At 39.6% G+C, this 16,759-nt stretch overlaps 1 protein-coding gene across 3 annotated transcripts; it reads right to left on the reverse strand.

Annotated features, from left to right (window-relative positions):
* Window positions 1-2: 2 nt before the first annotated feature.
* srpk1a (SRSF protein kinase 1a) lies at window positions 3-16,169 on the reverse strand. 3 transcript variants are annotated; one of them, XM_026154847.1, is made up of 16 exons: window positions 16,011-16,169; window positions 15,331-15,385; window positions 9,179-9,306; window positions 8,758-8,866; window positions 8,529-8,616; window positions 8,135-8,222; window positions 7,523-7,629; window positions 6,509-6,674; window positions 6,397-6,422; window positions 6,026-6,248; window positions 5,539-5,922; window positions 5,257-5,357; window positions 4,836-4,943; window positions 4,519-4,588; window positions 1,684-1,776; window positions 3-1,371 (listed from the first exon to the last, which is right to left on the reverse strand). In XM_026154847.1, exons 1-16 carry the CDS (start codon window positions 16,021-16,023, stop codon window positions 1,187-1,189), a joined length of 1,944 nt encoding a protein of 647 aa, XP_026010632.1. In that variant the 5' UTR covers window positions 16,024-16,169; the 3' UTR covers window positions 3-1,186. The 3 variants fall into 3 exon arrangements, with proteins under 3 accessions (XP_026010632.1, XP_026010631.1, XP_026010633.1); XM_026154846.1 differs by lacking the exon at window positions 1,684-1,776 and adding an exon at window positions 2,700-2,792; XM_026154848.1 differs by lacking the exon at window positions 1,684-1,776 and adding an exon at window positions 2,700-2,792 and having other exon boundaries at window positions 5,590-5,922; window positions 16,011-16,168.
* Window positions 16,170-16,759: the final 590 nt, after the last annotated feature.

Here is a 16,759-nt window from a genome sequence, read left to right on the forward strand (position 1 = left end):
TATTGTATGAAGATCTGTTTTATTGTATGGTGTGTTGTACAGCTTTGTAAGTCGACAACTCACACAGAGTTTATGTTCTTGAATCTGACACCAAAGTAAGTTTTTGTTTTTCCCCCCATAGGTTTCGACAGATAACATAGGTTACTTGGATATGATCTTTTTGGGACACCATGACATAATATCAGATCTCACCATTTCTATGGTAAAAACAGTGACATTGAACAGTTGACCACACATACAACTGATCTCAAACACACCTTCCATACGCTTTATTAAAACACAGCTACCCAGCTAAACAATTTTAGCTAAGATATAAGATTTGTTAAAAACTGTACATAACTGTAATATACATCAAGGCAAACTCTTTGGTACAGATATATACAGTTTATTTTCACTTTTTTTTTCTCCTTAAGATTGGGCTTCTTAACATGTTGTCTTGTTGAAACCTTTAAAATACTATATACCTGAATTGTAATAGGTGGATGAGAATACCAGCCTCCCATGAAAATGAAAGATCCCTATTATAATTAACTAAGGATACTAAATACCGGGTGACAACGGAATCGATATGGCTAAACATGACCTACTTTAATCAAACAGTGACCCTGCCTGAAGAAATGCATGAAATGAAAGTTACCCAAAGTCAGTGTACATGTCAGCCCAGTGTGAAACTTCCTAAAACCTTCATTACAAATACAAAATGTATTTCAAATGTTGAATGAGATTTGTTTTTTTTTTGTTTTTTTTTTGTGTTTTTTTAAGTCACTACTGAAAAGATGTGGGAAAAGAGTTTTAGGGAACAAAAATGACCAATAACGGCTACATATCCTTGGTTTGTTCAGGTTTTAGTGCAGGAGTGTAACAAACAAGGATGAGTCACTAGCAGTACAATGACAGACTTCCTTAGAAGGGTGAACGGAGCACAGCAGTTTGAGCCAACATGAGCACAAAGTAATAATAAAAAATAAAAAAATCCACTGGATTCCTGACATCACACTGAGAACCAACTAATTCAAAGCAAATGTACACAGAAGCATTAGCTCAAAAACAAGAACAAATTCAAAACATCTAACCAAAAAAAGAAGAAAAATAAATATCCATCTGATATGCCCAAACTGGAAAGTGATCTGTTGCAGTCTCTGGAGGAGGTGGGAGGGAAGGGAGGTTCGATAGCTGGAGGTGTCCACTAGAGGGCGAGCCAGGGGTGGCGCAAGCACTCTGCGGCCGTGGCCCTTTTCTCTGGAATAAGCTCCAGCATGGGAAGAAGGAAGTCAGTGAAGCACTCTGCTTCTTCACGGGGCCACTCGTATTTGTCGATCAGCACCTCCAGCAGTCCCCACGGCTTCAACTTAGTGATGTGTTTCAAATCACCTGCAGACAGACAGCACTGCATCAGAACCACACCACTACAGAGTACAACAACTTCCCCATTTTAAACTTCACTTCAAGGGCAGTCATGTCTGCATAACTCCACATACAGTCTTAACAAATGACACTGATTAAATAGTTACCTTGTAATTGCCTTTTAAAGAAGGCCTGTTCTTTTGAACTGTAATATCCACTGGAGACATTTTTACATGTATATTCAAATGTATGAATAAGCAGCAATTGGGATTCAAGTAGGGAATATTCCAAAGCACAGTAACTCTCACTCGAATCTTGACAGTAAAGCTTCCGTTTTACCTTTCTTGGTGAAAAAATCCTTGGAATATTTGCCGGACATTATGAGTTTGCGTGGGACACTCCCCAGCAGCTCAATGATCAGTGCTATATGGTCTATACAGCAGACAGTTGCAAGAAAAAAGACAGACAAGACAAACAGATTCATCAGACAGTGGACCCAGTCACAGGCCCACTCTGGGTGTGTGGGTGGAGGGCAGAGGGAGAGAGAGGTCTGGGTGACGTCACACACACCAGCCTCACTGTTGGCAGAGGACGTGGTGTAAAACCAGAAGTTAGAAAGTTATAAAACAGAGCAGTTCATTAACCTTTAGCTCTTTTTTATTGTTCAGTTTGGGGTATTTCCACTAAAGTTTCTCAGAACAAAAATAATTCCCACCACAAATTCACCCTGCAACTAGATTGACAAGACAGGCCCAGATAATGAAAATCATGTTTTTGTACTTCGTGTTAATTATTCATCAACTTCGCTGTCATTTCATCCGTAACTGTAACAGAGGTCTTAACATTTGCAGTAACCTTGGTACATATCAACAAAACAACTCCCACTCAGGGACCTTAATTATCATATTTCTGTAAACGTGTACTTTGAGCACATTAAGACTTTATATTCTGACATAAATACACTGACGTATAAAAGTAAAGGGTTCTTGCCTTTTTTGCCTCCTGTGATTGATTTCATTAAATGATTAAATTACATTTATAAAAAGACTGTTGTTGCGCAGTGGACTCCATGCAGAGGAAAAAGGTCATTCTGAATCGCCTCAGCAGGGACCAATACAGCATCAAGCACCTAGCCAAAATGTCTAAAGGCAGTGTACAAGGCTCTGCCAGGCAGTCTTTGGCAGAACACTTGAATCGTGATCAGTGGTTCAAAGAGGCTGGCATTTATTGGTTTCTTGCTTTGATGACGGGCCTGCACAAAACCATTTGATTGTGCTGACTGAAGTTAACCTCCTCCCTTGACCCTCCTTGTCCACCTTTCCCAGAGTGAGCCAAAGACAGAGGTGCTGGCGTACCTCTCTTGGTGAAGTATTCCTGTGAGTATTTTCCACTCAGAGCATAGTGTCGGGGGATTTTACCGAGCAACTCAATCATGAGAGCAAGATGGTCTGGAAATGAGGCACATCAGAGGAGAAGAGGAGGAGGAAGATGGAAAGTCACAGGGAGTTTGGAGAGGAGATGGCAAACAGTCAAGTGGAACAATGTATTAGGAACAAAGGATGATGATGATGATGATGACAGCCTAGTGTTACAAGTAGCACATGTATCAACAGCCTATATTAACCTACTGAAAACATCTGAACACATGGAGCTCATTCACTGTTGTATTTCAGAAAAATGACAACTATAAAGCAAGATGGGAAGTCTGCATTAAAGCATAGCCCTCAAAGCTATACAGTAAAACATAAAAAGCAGACTGATGCAAGTTTACTAAAAGTCTAATAAAACGTTAAACACAAAGCATTTATAGAACAGTAAGCCATGGTTTATGCAGGTGAAAAAGCTGCAGGATGTTCCAGTAAAGTCAAAGTTGAAGGACAGCACAAAGCAGACATGCCAGAGCAGAATCAAGTTAATATGGAAACTTTGAGCTAAGCAGCAAGCCAAAATTCCATTTTCACCTTATGTTTCAATTAGGGCTGTTCGATATAACGATATATATCGGATGACGATATAAAAACATCTATCGTTTCATTTTACGCTATCGTTTGTTTCGTGGTGTCGCAAAATAAACTGTTTACGGCAATATTTTTCATCGTTTTGATGGTCACTGTAGTGGCTATATTAATTTCTTAAAGTTCTCTCTTTCTCTTACATTTTATATAACCACACTACGGACGGACAAGCGCCTGTTTTAATGCGTTGTCGTTAGCAACAACGATGGTAACAGCATCGCGTGTCCGCTTGTTTATGTTCCACATAAACCTTCCACAATAAAGCTCAAGATCCTGTTGAGACTTTTCAAAATAAACTGAATCACGTGAAAGAGCAGATTATTTACGGATGAGAATTAAAAAAAAGAGCCGCCAGGTGCTAAAAAATAAACCTTAGACTCAAACGTTAGAACAGACTTTTCCCCGCAGCACGCCGTGTAATAAATACAAAGAAAACGGCGGCCTTTACAACTTATGTCTAAAAATGTATCGTTTCATGCATCGGTTAAAACACTCGACTCCAGCTACACGACGCGCAGCTGGAAACACTTCACGCAAGTCGAGCTGCCCGAGATTCACAGAGTTTACAGAAAATGTTACATTTTTGTGATTTATATCGTTATCGGACGATAGAATTCTTATATCGGGATATGAGATTTTGGTCATATCGTACAGCCCTAGTTTCAATTAAAACTTGAGGTGAAAATGGATTAAACATAAAGTATGAGTAACCAGGAGGTGAGGAAAAGGTGAGAAGAGAATTGAAGAGATGGCCCCATCTCCAGTGCGGTAAAGAAGTGGCTCAAGTTGCTAGATAGGAAATACACACAGGAATGCTCATACTTTTCATACTTTACAATTCTTCTTCTGAATTCGAAGCCATTAATGGAGCACCTCATTAACATGTTAACACTGTGCAAAGTGCACTGTAACTGGAGCTCCAGTGAAGGTGAGGACTTGCATGCATATTGGACATTTTAAATAATTCAACAGTTCAACACTGATAACAGAAGATTTAACAACACTATGGTGCTTTTAACAGTAGCAGTAATACTAAACAGAAGTCCCACTCACTAGTGAAACATTTCAATACATCTACTAAATCGAGCTCTGAGAATTAATGATCTACAGTTAAAACTTGTACTTTAAAAACAGAATGTACAGGAAGACCAGACAATACCTTCATCTCTGGAATAATCTTCCCCAGAATGTGGTTCAAACAAGTAGTCCCCTGTGGCAAGCTCAAAGGCCTGAGGACAATACAAACACAGGGAGGGGAAAAAACAAAAAGAACAGTATGAAGCCATCTGTCCAAATCTCAATAAATCCCTCCCACCACTGACTAGACTCTCATTACACTTCTTGAGTCTTTAAGATACAATGAGGGGTTTTTTTTTCCCCTTCAGATAAATTTTTTTTGTTCTATTCAGTTTTTGGGGGGAGTTTAAGCACCTTTTGGCTCTATATAAATAGTTTGATGCAGAGAAAATTTCTCACCATACAGGCTGTGCTCCAAATATCAGCTGGTGTGCTGTATCCAGAACCAATAAGTACTTCTAGAGACCGGTACTGTCGTGTCTGGATGTCTTCAGTAAAGTGCTTGTGCTGAGAGGAAAAAAGACAAATACGAAAACACGAACGTATATCAAGTAGGTTTCATCAGGTGTAGCGATAACACACTGAAAAACAGAAATATTTTACATGAGAATAAAAAATTTTGAAATTATAAATGGACTCTATGCTCTATTTGAAATCTGGATCACACTCCCATCTGGTAAATGATTTCTCATTTTAAAACCATAAAAAGCAGGAATACCGAAACATTACTTTCAGTAGCTAGATGACACTCGATGTCTCCCTGGCTGTACCGTTTCATCACTTATGAGGAAATCCCTTTGGTCATTAGCAGGCTACTCACCACCCAGCAGGCATTTCCCAAATCTGCAATCTTGACCTTGATCTTGTCTGCATTGAGTGGCTCAAGTGGGTTAACTAGCAGGGATCCTGCTGTCAGCTTACCTTTATAAAGCACAGAGAGAAGCAGCGACATTGAATAAAACAATGGGATAAACACTGAATAAATGATAAGTATAATCATAAGTAGTTCAAAGTTCACATGGTTTTTGTTAAATTTCCAAAGCAGCTCAGCTACAGCAAACAGCTTCTAAAAACCTAAACCAATCGATTTCGGTTCACTGACCATTTCGTGCATCTTCCTGGCTACTATAGTGACAGTTGGACCCATCCTCACCATCTTCTTCTAAAATGCCTTGTTCCAGCTCTCTGTCCTCCAGCCCAGCAGAAAAGCGTTTCTCAGTAACTCCACGGCTACGAGCCCCAGTTCCTTTAGTCTCTGTGTACACATCATTGAAATCTGTAGACTCAACACCGTTGTAAATGGAGTGGAGAGGAGACTCCACGTGTTGATCCTCTGGAGAGGCACACTGTTCTGTGCACTCTGCATTGCCATTATGTTGGTCTTCATCGCTATGCTGGAAGTCACTCTCCTCCACATGGCCATTACAGTTCATTTCAGACAGTTCCTCTGGTCCCACCCTCATGTGATCTGCATTCAAAGTGCTCCCTGAAAGTAGCAGAAAATGTATTTTCAGTTGATTCATATCAGATTTTTTGGCTGCTTTGCAAATTTTGCAGAACACATTACTTCTCTGATGTTAGCGTCTTACCATCTGTTTCCTCCTTTCCTATCTCCGCAAAAGACACCTGTCTGAGAGGCGCACAGGCTCGTCCCTTTTCAGTCTGTGGGTCGTCTTCATCTTCATCATCCTCTCGTATCTCTGTGGTCTTTTCCATTTCCTCAAGGTCCAAGATGCACTTCTCCAGCAGCTCCGCCTGCCGCTTCTGCTTCTTTTTTAACTTCTTCTTCTTGTTCTTGGACATTTTTACTGTCTGTCAAAGACAAAAACAAAGGAAAGGTTTGCACATTTGTAGGACTGATTTAAAAGTAAACTAAAAAAACAAAACCAAACCTAAAAACATGAGGCTAATATCTAAGCAGAGAGTAAAAAAAAAAAAAAAAAAAAAAAAAGTCTTGTACCTGTTTTGGAACTGGCGCTGTGCTTACTGTAAAGAGAACATGAGATAAGTAAAAACCTGTACTAAACCTATGAATGCAGATATAAAAGTGAGTGTGCATGCACATCTCATACTCGCTGAACCAGAGGGAGGAGGTGCCCCAGCCTTCTGCCACTCTGTGGCTTCAGCTGCAAGCCTCCGTACGTAAGGCTCATCTACGCTCATCAGGATGTTCTCCGGCTTGATGTCTGTGTGGATAATATGACACTTTGTGTGCAGGTAGTCCAGACCTTGGAGAACCTTTAAAAAAAAAATAAATAAATACATACATTAATGGAAAATGGTTATCTGATTGTGTAGATCAAATTAACCAATCACACTGACTTGGACACAAAACCTTTACCAACTAAACTTAAGGAAACTTTAAAAAGAAAAACATATTGCATCAATTTTCAGGTTTTTCTTTTCTTGGAAACAAATATACTAACTTTGCACAACTCAGAGTTCATAAATAATCCTTATTAATCACATTTGGCTTTGCTGCAGTCCGTCAGTTTATCCTCTCTGAAACACACTATTTTAGCTCTTCTCTCTTTAAAGCAAAGGAGCCAAGACTAGGAAAAAAGAAAATCTTAAAAAGAATCCCTAGGGCAGTCTGAAGCCAGAGCGTTTGGTTTGTAGTTAATACACAATGATACTATCATTATTTTAGCCTTAGTGCTGCTTATTGAAAATCCATCCATGTAACAAACACAGCATATAACAGAACATAAAGAAAGCATAAAAGGGTCCCTTTAAGAGAACACAAAAGCTTAACAATCTAAGAAAGTTTTAATAAAAGAAACATTTGCTGTTTTTCAAAGGACATCGAATAAAAAGCTGTGGAATAAACAACACTAATCCACAGATGAGCTGTGCAATTAACTGCTGAATTAGTCATTTGTTTAACCATGAAAAAAAGCCCCCTCAGTTTTGCCTCACTCCCAATCTGTTTTGTTAAGCAGCTTACTGTTAATATGTAAAGTTCTTCTACTCTGACTGTTTTCCATCCATCGTGCAGCCTGCAGGCTACACAACTCTTGTGAACGACTGAGCCTTAATGATGAGTCATAGGCATTCAAAAGGTGTGCCTGTGGGTCTCACTTTACCTGCCGTATGATGCTCTTCACACAAGCCAGGGGCAGTCCTTGGTAGTTTGATTTTATTATCCATTTCAATAAGTGATGTCCTAACACCTCAAACACCATGCAGACGTCTGAAGATTGGAGCAGTTAAGATGGCAAAGTAATAGCGGTAAAGCAAAACTGAAAACAAACAAAGGAAAAAACAACTGCCTAAATGAGGAGTGGCATTGATTGTGCTGAAGAAAGGACACGTAGATGTGCAACCCATACGCTTTTGTTAGAGCCTCTCGTGTTACAGCTACAGCAATCCCTCAGGCATTCAGGGGATCTTACCCAACTAAAGTGTTGTGATGGGGGTGGAGGTCTGTTTGGGACACATAAGATTCCATTTGTCACACCCTCACCTGTTGTTTACTTTCTTACTTGCGTACGGCTTTTTAGCTGACATGGACACGAAGGGAAAGAAAGTTCTGTACATTCAAAAAACAAACAAAAAAAAAACCAACCCATTTCTAATAAGACTAAAGTTTTTGTTTTGGGGACTTTCCCCCTCCCAGCAGGAGGTAATTTGACAAATCAAATGTGACTAATAATAAAAACCAGGAAACATCTGTTATATCTGGCTGTGAAGGATACGAGTTCCATTGACGCCAGAGATCTTGAAGTCATCTAGAAGCTGGACTACCATCTCTCGGTTGGGATCATTCGTGTCAGAGTTTCTTACCTACAGACAAAAAAAGAAAAAGGAAAAAAAAGAGAAGAAAAAAAATATATATTTTGTTGTGGGATCCACACACATCATTTACATGTAAAACTGTGTGAACATGCGTGCTGGAAGACATGCAAGCCGAGTGCATGAATAATGTGTAAAAGCTGTAGTGTAAGCAATGCCCTGCTGTCCTTGCACCACGTTGCTGTACACTCTGATGCATCTCCAGATATCCCCACAACTAATTAGTGAACACTTCCTGCGCTTACTGATTACATATTTCATCAAAACCTACTGCATGCAATTAAATCTGATACTCACAGATCTGAGCAGTTTTATCTCATCCAGTGCTGTTTCTGTGTAGTGCTCCGCGCTCTTCACCACCTTCATTGCAACAAACCTCTTTACCCTGCAACCACAGAATGTAATGTTCACTAATAGGAAGCAAAGTAAACCGTCTCTGAGCCAGCTGCTGCTGCATCTGGAATCCAATGTCAAGTCTCAAAAACAAAACATGAATTACAAATATGCAGTAAAGTTTTTCTCATACTGAATATCCCAGGCGAGCCACACGGTGGAGAAGTGTCCCCAGCCGAGCTTCCGAATTACATGGTATTTTCCATTATAAAGGTCTCCTACTTTCACATGGTGGTAGCCACCTAAAAGATAAGAAATTCAAGCTGCTTAGATAAATAAAGAGGTGAGCATGTATGCATGTATACAGAACAGCCAGTGCATTTACATTCACTGTAATAACAGGTCACAACTAACCAAAGCGACACCATTTATTGAAACAGTCAAATCAAATATTGATTTATCTGTTTAAACTAAGGTGCGAATCGCTAATACTCTGTTATCATTTTTCTACTGGGGAAAAAAACAAACAAACAAAAAAAAACTTGAAAGAGTAGTTAATCAAATACAGTGCAATATAGTGTGCCTTTGAATGCAAAAAGTAAAGAGGAACCCACCTTTGCAGTAGTCATTGGGGTCCTCCTGCTCTTCATCATCAGAGCCAAGGATCTCTTCAGGTTCCTCAGGTTCCTGAGGGGAGGCTTCAGCCTGAGGATGCTGTCGAGCTCTGGGATTGGCTGGCTGCCTGATGGGACAACAACAATTATGAAAGACGTCGATGGAACAGAGCTCTGATGCATTTACCGTCCATTTATCAAATATTAGCTCAACAATAAGGCGTGCCCAGGATGAGAGGATTTTATTACAGGACATGCGGGTGAGACTAACTGAACAAGACTGCAGCTCATTGATAACCGATGAGTTCGACTCTTCTACATAGCAAGAAAGAATCAAAGCTCAACCTTTTACTTCCAAAAACACTGCAGAAATGGTGAACAGCTGTACAGTTTAACTTAAACAGATGCATTACAAAGCAGTGGGAACGTTCTCCTGCCTCTCCTGGGATCTGACCTTAATTGGCTGAAAAAGTAAGTGGCATTAACTAGCTAGCATTAGCAACTGAGTAATTCACTCTAACACTAATACTTTACTGAACAACATAATCATGTTAGCCAAGCACCAACATAGAGTGTGCCTGCTCTGGATGATCAGTCACAGTGATGGACATAGATGTTTCAAAATCACCTCCTGTATAAACGGCTAACTAGAGACAGGAAGAACTTCCTCATCAGCCAAGTTTTTTGTTGCATAAACATAACCCATATAACACAGCATTTATTAAAAAGCCTCTCACACAAAATAATCAAACATGACAAGAACCACTCGTTCTTAAACAAACGACACCAGGGCTGATCGCAAAAAATAAATAATTGGTGCACATCTGGTGTATGTATAAAGCTACAAATAGACAACTGTTTTATAAATCTATCATAAAGGAGGGTTATAACTGTAAGCATCCACAGTCACATTTCAATCACTGAAAATGTGAAATGTCAACCACAAATAAAACTTTACTCCAGGGTAATATGTCATCTTTCATTGCAGACTTCAATTAACCCACAACTACCTCTTTAAAAAAAATAAAAATAAAGAATGCATATGTGTAATATGAAGAAACTATGAATTAACTTGGGTTGAGGTGAGGACTCCTCATGAGGTGACATGGACCTTGCTTTGTGCACTGGTGTTGGAATAGGAAGGAATCCCCAAACGGTTCCCACAAAGCTGGAAACATAACATTGTCTTGGTATGCTGAAGCATTAATAACCGTTTTCCCACTTGTACCTACTTGGGCCGGCTCACAGTTTTTAGAGTTTTCCATTAGGTGGTAGTACCATGGTAATAGGCAATTTTAGTACCTACTAATTTTTGAAACGTGGCAACGAGGAAAATGGAAAGAAAAGAGAAAAAACAAAAACAAAAAAAAAAAACCCAACAACTCCCACTGTGGTCCCTCGAGATTGGCAAAAAGTTGTACTCCGAGCAACAGGTCTATGCTTTTCCATTGTTGTGGTGATCATGACGCATACAAATACTCCACGCATGTTAAGCGGTAACTTATTGTAATTGAAAATGACCGAAACAGAGTTAAATCATGCAGGTACTAGTGAAAAGGGGCTAGAAGAGTTCCTTTCACTGAAACTAAATGGCAGAGCACAAGTTTTGAAAAAAACAACGTCACACCATAGTTCCTTCCCCAACTTTATACTTGGCACAATGCAGTCAGATAAGTTCTGTTTCTCTGGCTACTACCAAACCCAGACTCATCCATCAGATTACCAGACAGAGAGAACAGCATGAGTCTTCACTCCAAAAAACTCCACTCCTCTAGAGTTGTATCTGATGCGCTGGACTGTACTTTGTGACATGAGGCTTGGAAGCAACTGCTCGCTCCTGGAAACCCAGTCCATGACGCTCTCTGTAAACTCTTCTTGAGCTAATCTGAAGGCCACGTGAAGTTTGGAGGTCCGTAGCGAGTGACTCTGCAGAAAGTTGGTGACCTGTGTACTATGCACCTCCGCATCTGGTGACCCTGCTCTGTAAATTTATGTGGCCTACCACTTAGTGGCAAACTTGGTGTTGTTCCCAATCGCTTCCACTTTATTATAATACCACTAACAGTTGACTCTGGAATATTTAGTAATGAAGAAATTTCACAACTGGACTTGCTGCACAGATGGCATCCTATCATGGTACCACGCTCAGGGCTCGCAAAATCGCTAGCCCGACGTCCCGGGGCTAGCGATTTTTCTGGTCGGGCTACCAAAATCCATCTCAGCCCTGCCCGTCAGGCTGTCATAGGAAGAAAAAAAAAAAAATATATGTCAATGCTTTTGCATTCTTTCACAAACGTAGCTGTCAGTATGTGACATATTGAAATCGCGTTTGAATTTCCGCTTGTTTTTTGCTTCACTTTGCGATAGCGCAGACTGAATAGAGAGCGGCAGCTACTGACTGGTGAGTGACGGATTAATTGCGCACCAATTCCTCTGACATCGTCTTATCACTCATTAGCTTACTATTCAAACGTGACAAGTGAAATCTCCCGCAGCAAGCTTAAACATGTGATGCAGGTTGAATGCGCAGAGAATCGCTGATCATTATGCAAGTGCCTGTGTAAAAGCAGATTGATTTACGCAGGTATTTTAGTTCTGCAGAGCCAAATAAGACAGGTGAGGGTGAAGAAGGGACAGCCAAAGAAAAGCCGACCACAAAACGGAAAAGTTGTGACAAATCAGGCTATGAGGCAAAAACAAAAGTGCAGCTTTTTTTTGGTTTCATGGACAAAAGAATTTCTGTGGCTGGAATATGACGAGCTAAATAACAATGTTCTGACGGGTGTGTCTTGAGTTTCCCTCGATTTCCTAGTTGACAAGCACCTTTGTTACTGGGACCAGTAATTTTAAGAAAGACCCCATTAGAACCCATGAGAAATGCAAGAAATGCATTATTGCTCAGTCTGCAGTATCTTTCCCAGAACAAACGCCAATTGCAAAAAAACTACTAAAAATAAACCAAGCACAACAAGAAGTCCAGAAGAAACGCAGAAGAAAAAGCTGTTTAGAACAGCGCGATGTTGCAAAGCGTGAACTACCTTTGGCAAAATTTAGCAGCCTTTGCAAACAAAGCAAATGGCCTAGATCTTGGTTCCACTTACCTCTTACCCGTGACTTCAGTGGAAATGTCAGATTCAGGATCTGACACAGACTGATCCATGTTCTACACAGTTCTTACAAGTTCATAGACATTTCTGTTCAATTAGGGCCAAATATTTGAGTTGATGATTGTATTTTTTTTACAGTTGTTGTAATTTGTGTTTTAACAATTTTTTAAGTCAATCAAAAAATTGTCCCTTTTTTTTTTTTTTTTTTTTCCAGGCTACTTAAATTTATTTTGGGCTACCAAAAACTGAAGAGTGTCTGCCCGAAGGGCTACCAGAGATTTTGAAATTTTGCGAGCCCTGACGCTGGATTTCACCGAGTTCCTGAGAGCGAGCCACTGTTTCACAAATTTTTCTAGACAGTCTGCAGGTGCCTTATTTTATACATCTATGGACATGACTGGAACACCAGAATTCAATGGCAGAGTGAGTATTTTTGGCATGTAATGTTTTGGCATATGACCATAAATAAATAAAACAGTTTTGAAGTATTACAGTAGTTTGACAGTTACTTAACCAAACATAAACCCACATTAAAGGCAAATATTTGCAAGGCAAAACAATAGAGCAGTAGCAGATAAAAGTCCATTAAAGTCATAGCAGGCTGTTAATTTGGATCATGTCCCCTTGAAATTAAACCACAAGTTTCAGTGTAATTGCCTCCAGTTTGTTGCTTTGACCTTGTTATCAGTAAAGAAAGATTAATGAGCGACTGTTCCAACCAAGTTTAATTAGTTTTAACAAAATAGCAAGGTGTGTCTAAAACTTTGTTTCAAACAAATCTTGCAGCTATCTAAGCAATATTTAACTATTAAAATATTCACAAACGGTTATTATATTAATAAAGACTCCTAAATGTGTAACCGAGCGCTGGCAGTGACAAACTGCAAGCAGAAAATGGAAGCAAATACCATCTAAATCGCTGTCAATGATTTATTTATTTATTTATTTATTTTAAACTGGATTTGAACATCTGCTTTTAACCATAGTTTAAACCAAAACAAGAAGTTGGCCTGTCAAAACAACCCTACCACAATAATACCACACTGACGCGCTTTCTGCCAAGGAATATCACACAACCAAATTAAAGAAGGCATTTAAAGAAACGCATGCTGCACTCAGCTTACTTTACTGCAGGCCTAATGTGTGCGTGTGTGTATCCGCATTATGAAAGACAACATCAACCTTGCTGAATCAGACTGAATACTGAGAAGTTTCCAGAATAAGGGGACAGAAAACTGTGGCTACATTACGAGCAGAAGTACAAGCCTGCAAACAAATTATGTTCCAAAATTACTAAGTGAGTTATACGGTCATTGTGTCAAGCAGTCAGACAAATGAAACGTCTGTGCATATTACATTTTTCAAATATAAATCGCTGTGTGCAGACTTTCATTTTGACTAAAACTCCAGCGACAGATTGATCAAACCCAACATAATGGAAAACAGGACAACCAATTCTTTTCTAAATGCATATTTGAAACATATTTCTGTATATTTTTTCCATGGCTCTGCAAGCCCTAAATAACAGAACATATTCTTTCCATGTTTATATGTGTCACCACATACATTCTGCCTTTGCCAGTAATTCAGTTCCTAATATTTACTTGAAAGCCAAACAGCCTGATGTTACTTCCTCCACAGAGCAGATTAAGCCTGCTCATCTCTACTGGAGCCAAGAGAGCAGAGATCACATTCAACTAAATTCCTACAACTGGGCTGCAGTGTTTCACAAATGAGCTGCTGGTTTTCTACATAATCCTGCAACCTACTTCTTTGTGCCTGACATGGTCAGCTGAAGCGGTGCATGTTTGTCCAAGGATGACAAAATAAACTGATTCAAATAATTACTTGATATGAATCTTGACTTTCTAATCAAGCTTTGAATCTGAAACGCATTCATTATATTTTAAATCATAAAGCTGGTAAAAACAAGGCAGTAATTTAATACTGATTATCTGTACAGTTCTCGTGTTGTCTGCTTTAACATTTACACTGCTGGATTATTAACACATTTTAAAACATTTTTTGCATCTTGAGAGGTAAATGCATGGCTTTTCAAATTCACTTCAAAATGCAAATAAATACATCGTCTAAATTACATACTCATGCATTTTCATTCACAGAGAGAGAAAGCAGATGAAGCATATTTGAATGCAGAGCCAGTCTCAGTTAGTCATCCTTTCATTATAAAAAGCTTTAATATTGGGTGTGTGCACCTTGTTTTAATGAGCCTCATCCTTTTGGGTGTGAGGACAAATGTCTGATGCACATTTTCCTTCAGACTCTCACAGCACTTCAAAACATTAACCAGTCCACTCCATTATATCCTCTGAGGTTGTTTTGTTCGTCTATACATGCAGTGCCCATTGTGCTAGGATTACTGCAGAATGCAGCTGCTCTGCTTTAAGTTGCATTTAGTTTCTTGGTATCACATGATTCTTACGGCTAATAAAACATTCAAGTATGCGCCATGAAGATAATGCTGTCAGGAGGAGAGTATCCTCAATGGTGCTGTTTTCAGTTAAACACCATGCTTCGGTGGGCTGATGTGGGCTTCTTCATTCTCTTGTTTTAAATATAGCACTGGCTGTTATGTAACGCTCTGGAGGATGCCACTGGTGCAGGCATGATTAGTAGATTGTTGGGCACACCAAAACAATCGGTACTGGAGATCAACGCTTGACAGCCCTATTTACAGCAACTAATCATTCAGAAATATTTTCAGGTGATCACAGCGTTTAAGTATTATATTCCTGGTATGGCTTACAGAGCACCCAAAACTTGTGTTTTTTGTTTTTTTTACTAAAGCACTGTAGAGCAAAAAGAATAAGCTGTGTGCAGACCAAAACAAAGTTTAAGTGCAAACAAGCAGTCAAAGGCCTTTAACAGCTTCTCCAATGTCAGAACAGCAGCAAATACACCAAAGTGCAACAAACAATCTGCTTTGATTGAGTACAGCTGACAAAATACTTGTTCATGTGCGGGTGTCCTGAAAAACGGGACACACATAAGAGGGAATGACATTTAAATGGAGCAGTGACTCACTTTTTGTTGGTTTTCTTTGCTTTCACCCTTTTCTTCCTCGCCTGGAGTGCCAGCACTGCAACAACAACAAAAAGAATAGAAAAACCATTGTCTGTTTGCCTTCTTGATTTCCAGCTGACACTCACGACAAAACAAATGAAGCCATCTGAAATAAACAATTACCTCACTCCAACGTTCATATGCACCGTGTTGGGTCATGTTTGCACCTAACAGTATCTAAAATCAGTGTCAGTGCATGTGTCGGTTTGCCAGAACCCATCCAACGTTAAGTTACATCACTGAGCTTCCCACCTAGGCAACGCTCGTCTCAAACACGGTAATGTGGCGTGAAGTGATTTCAGCCACTACAGCGGCTAATTATGGACTCATACATGAATGCACGGTTATCGTGGCCGGTGTTACGGGCTGTGTTTAAAATGGAAGGAGCTGGAGAGCTAAATGTATCGAGCTAATCCTGACATGTCCTATTGAAGCTAAAGCTAACGTCTAGAGGGCTAGCGCTCCAGCTCAGTGCGCGACAGACGCGTTCAATTAAACCGCGTATCACAATGTATGCAGCTCGGCGAAAAATAATGTTTTTATATTTGTCACTGCACGACAACATCGACTGTAACGGCAAACCGCACACACAATGTGTTACACCAGTCACACAGCGTGCAACGTGTCGCGTGAAGATTTACCTTTCCTCTCCATGTCGGCTGGATCCGTAGCTTAGCAGTTAGCTACACAGCCAGTGATCGAATGTTCCACGCATGCGCACTGGCTTGCTATGTCGAAGGGAAGCTTCTCTGGTGACGTCTCTGCCCGTGTATCAAACCGTTTTTATGGATTTTAGGGCAAACTGCCTTATAAAGAAGTATTTAAAGCAGCCTCACTGATAGCCGTGCAGCTCAGGAATTTAACCTTTTATTTACCTTTCGTGCATGTTTTAACTAAGGCAGCAGTGTAGGTAGGTGGGTTAAATGAACGGCATGATTGGTGACGTGATTCAGTGGTTTGTGCCCAGATTGGGATTAATATTAAAGTGTTGGTAACCTTTGTTATACTGGATGCTGATAGCAGTACAGAACAAGCTGACTGCATGGTTTGGTAAAAGGCAGACTGGAATTTACATAGCTGGACACTTGATAGAATTGGCAGGCTCAAATTAATAGCTTCTATATTAGTATTACCAAATATTTTACACTGATAACGAAGTGCAATATTTTTTATCATGTATTTTTTTTCGGACATTACAACATCAACAAAGGTTTAACGTATAAAGAAAATCAATGTTTAATTTACAAGCCAAGTGCAAGATTATGCAACTGAAATTGTCACACTGCCAAAAAAAGTGAAAAATATAATTTATTTATTTTAAATGTACTGGGGGAATGCATATTTGATAAATTCATATTAGGTTTTAGGGACATAATACAGCACAGTGGTG

The sequence above is a fragment of the Astatotilapia calliptera genome, chromosome 20 (genome assembly GCF_900246225.1).
Source record: "Astatotilapia calliptera chromosome 20, fAstCal1.2, whole genome shotgun sequence".
In the NCBI taxonomy this organism is placed as follows: Eukaryota; Metazoa; Chordata; class Actinopteri; order Cichliformes; family Cichlidae; genus Astatotilapia; species Astatotilapia calliptera.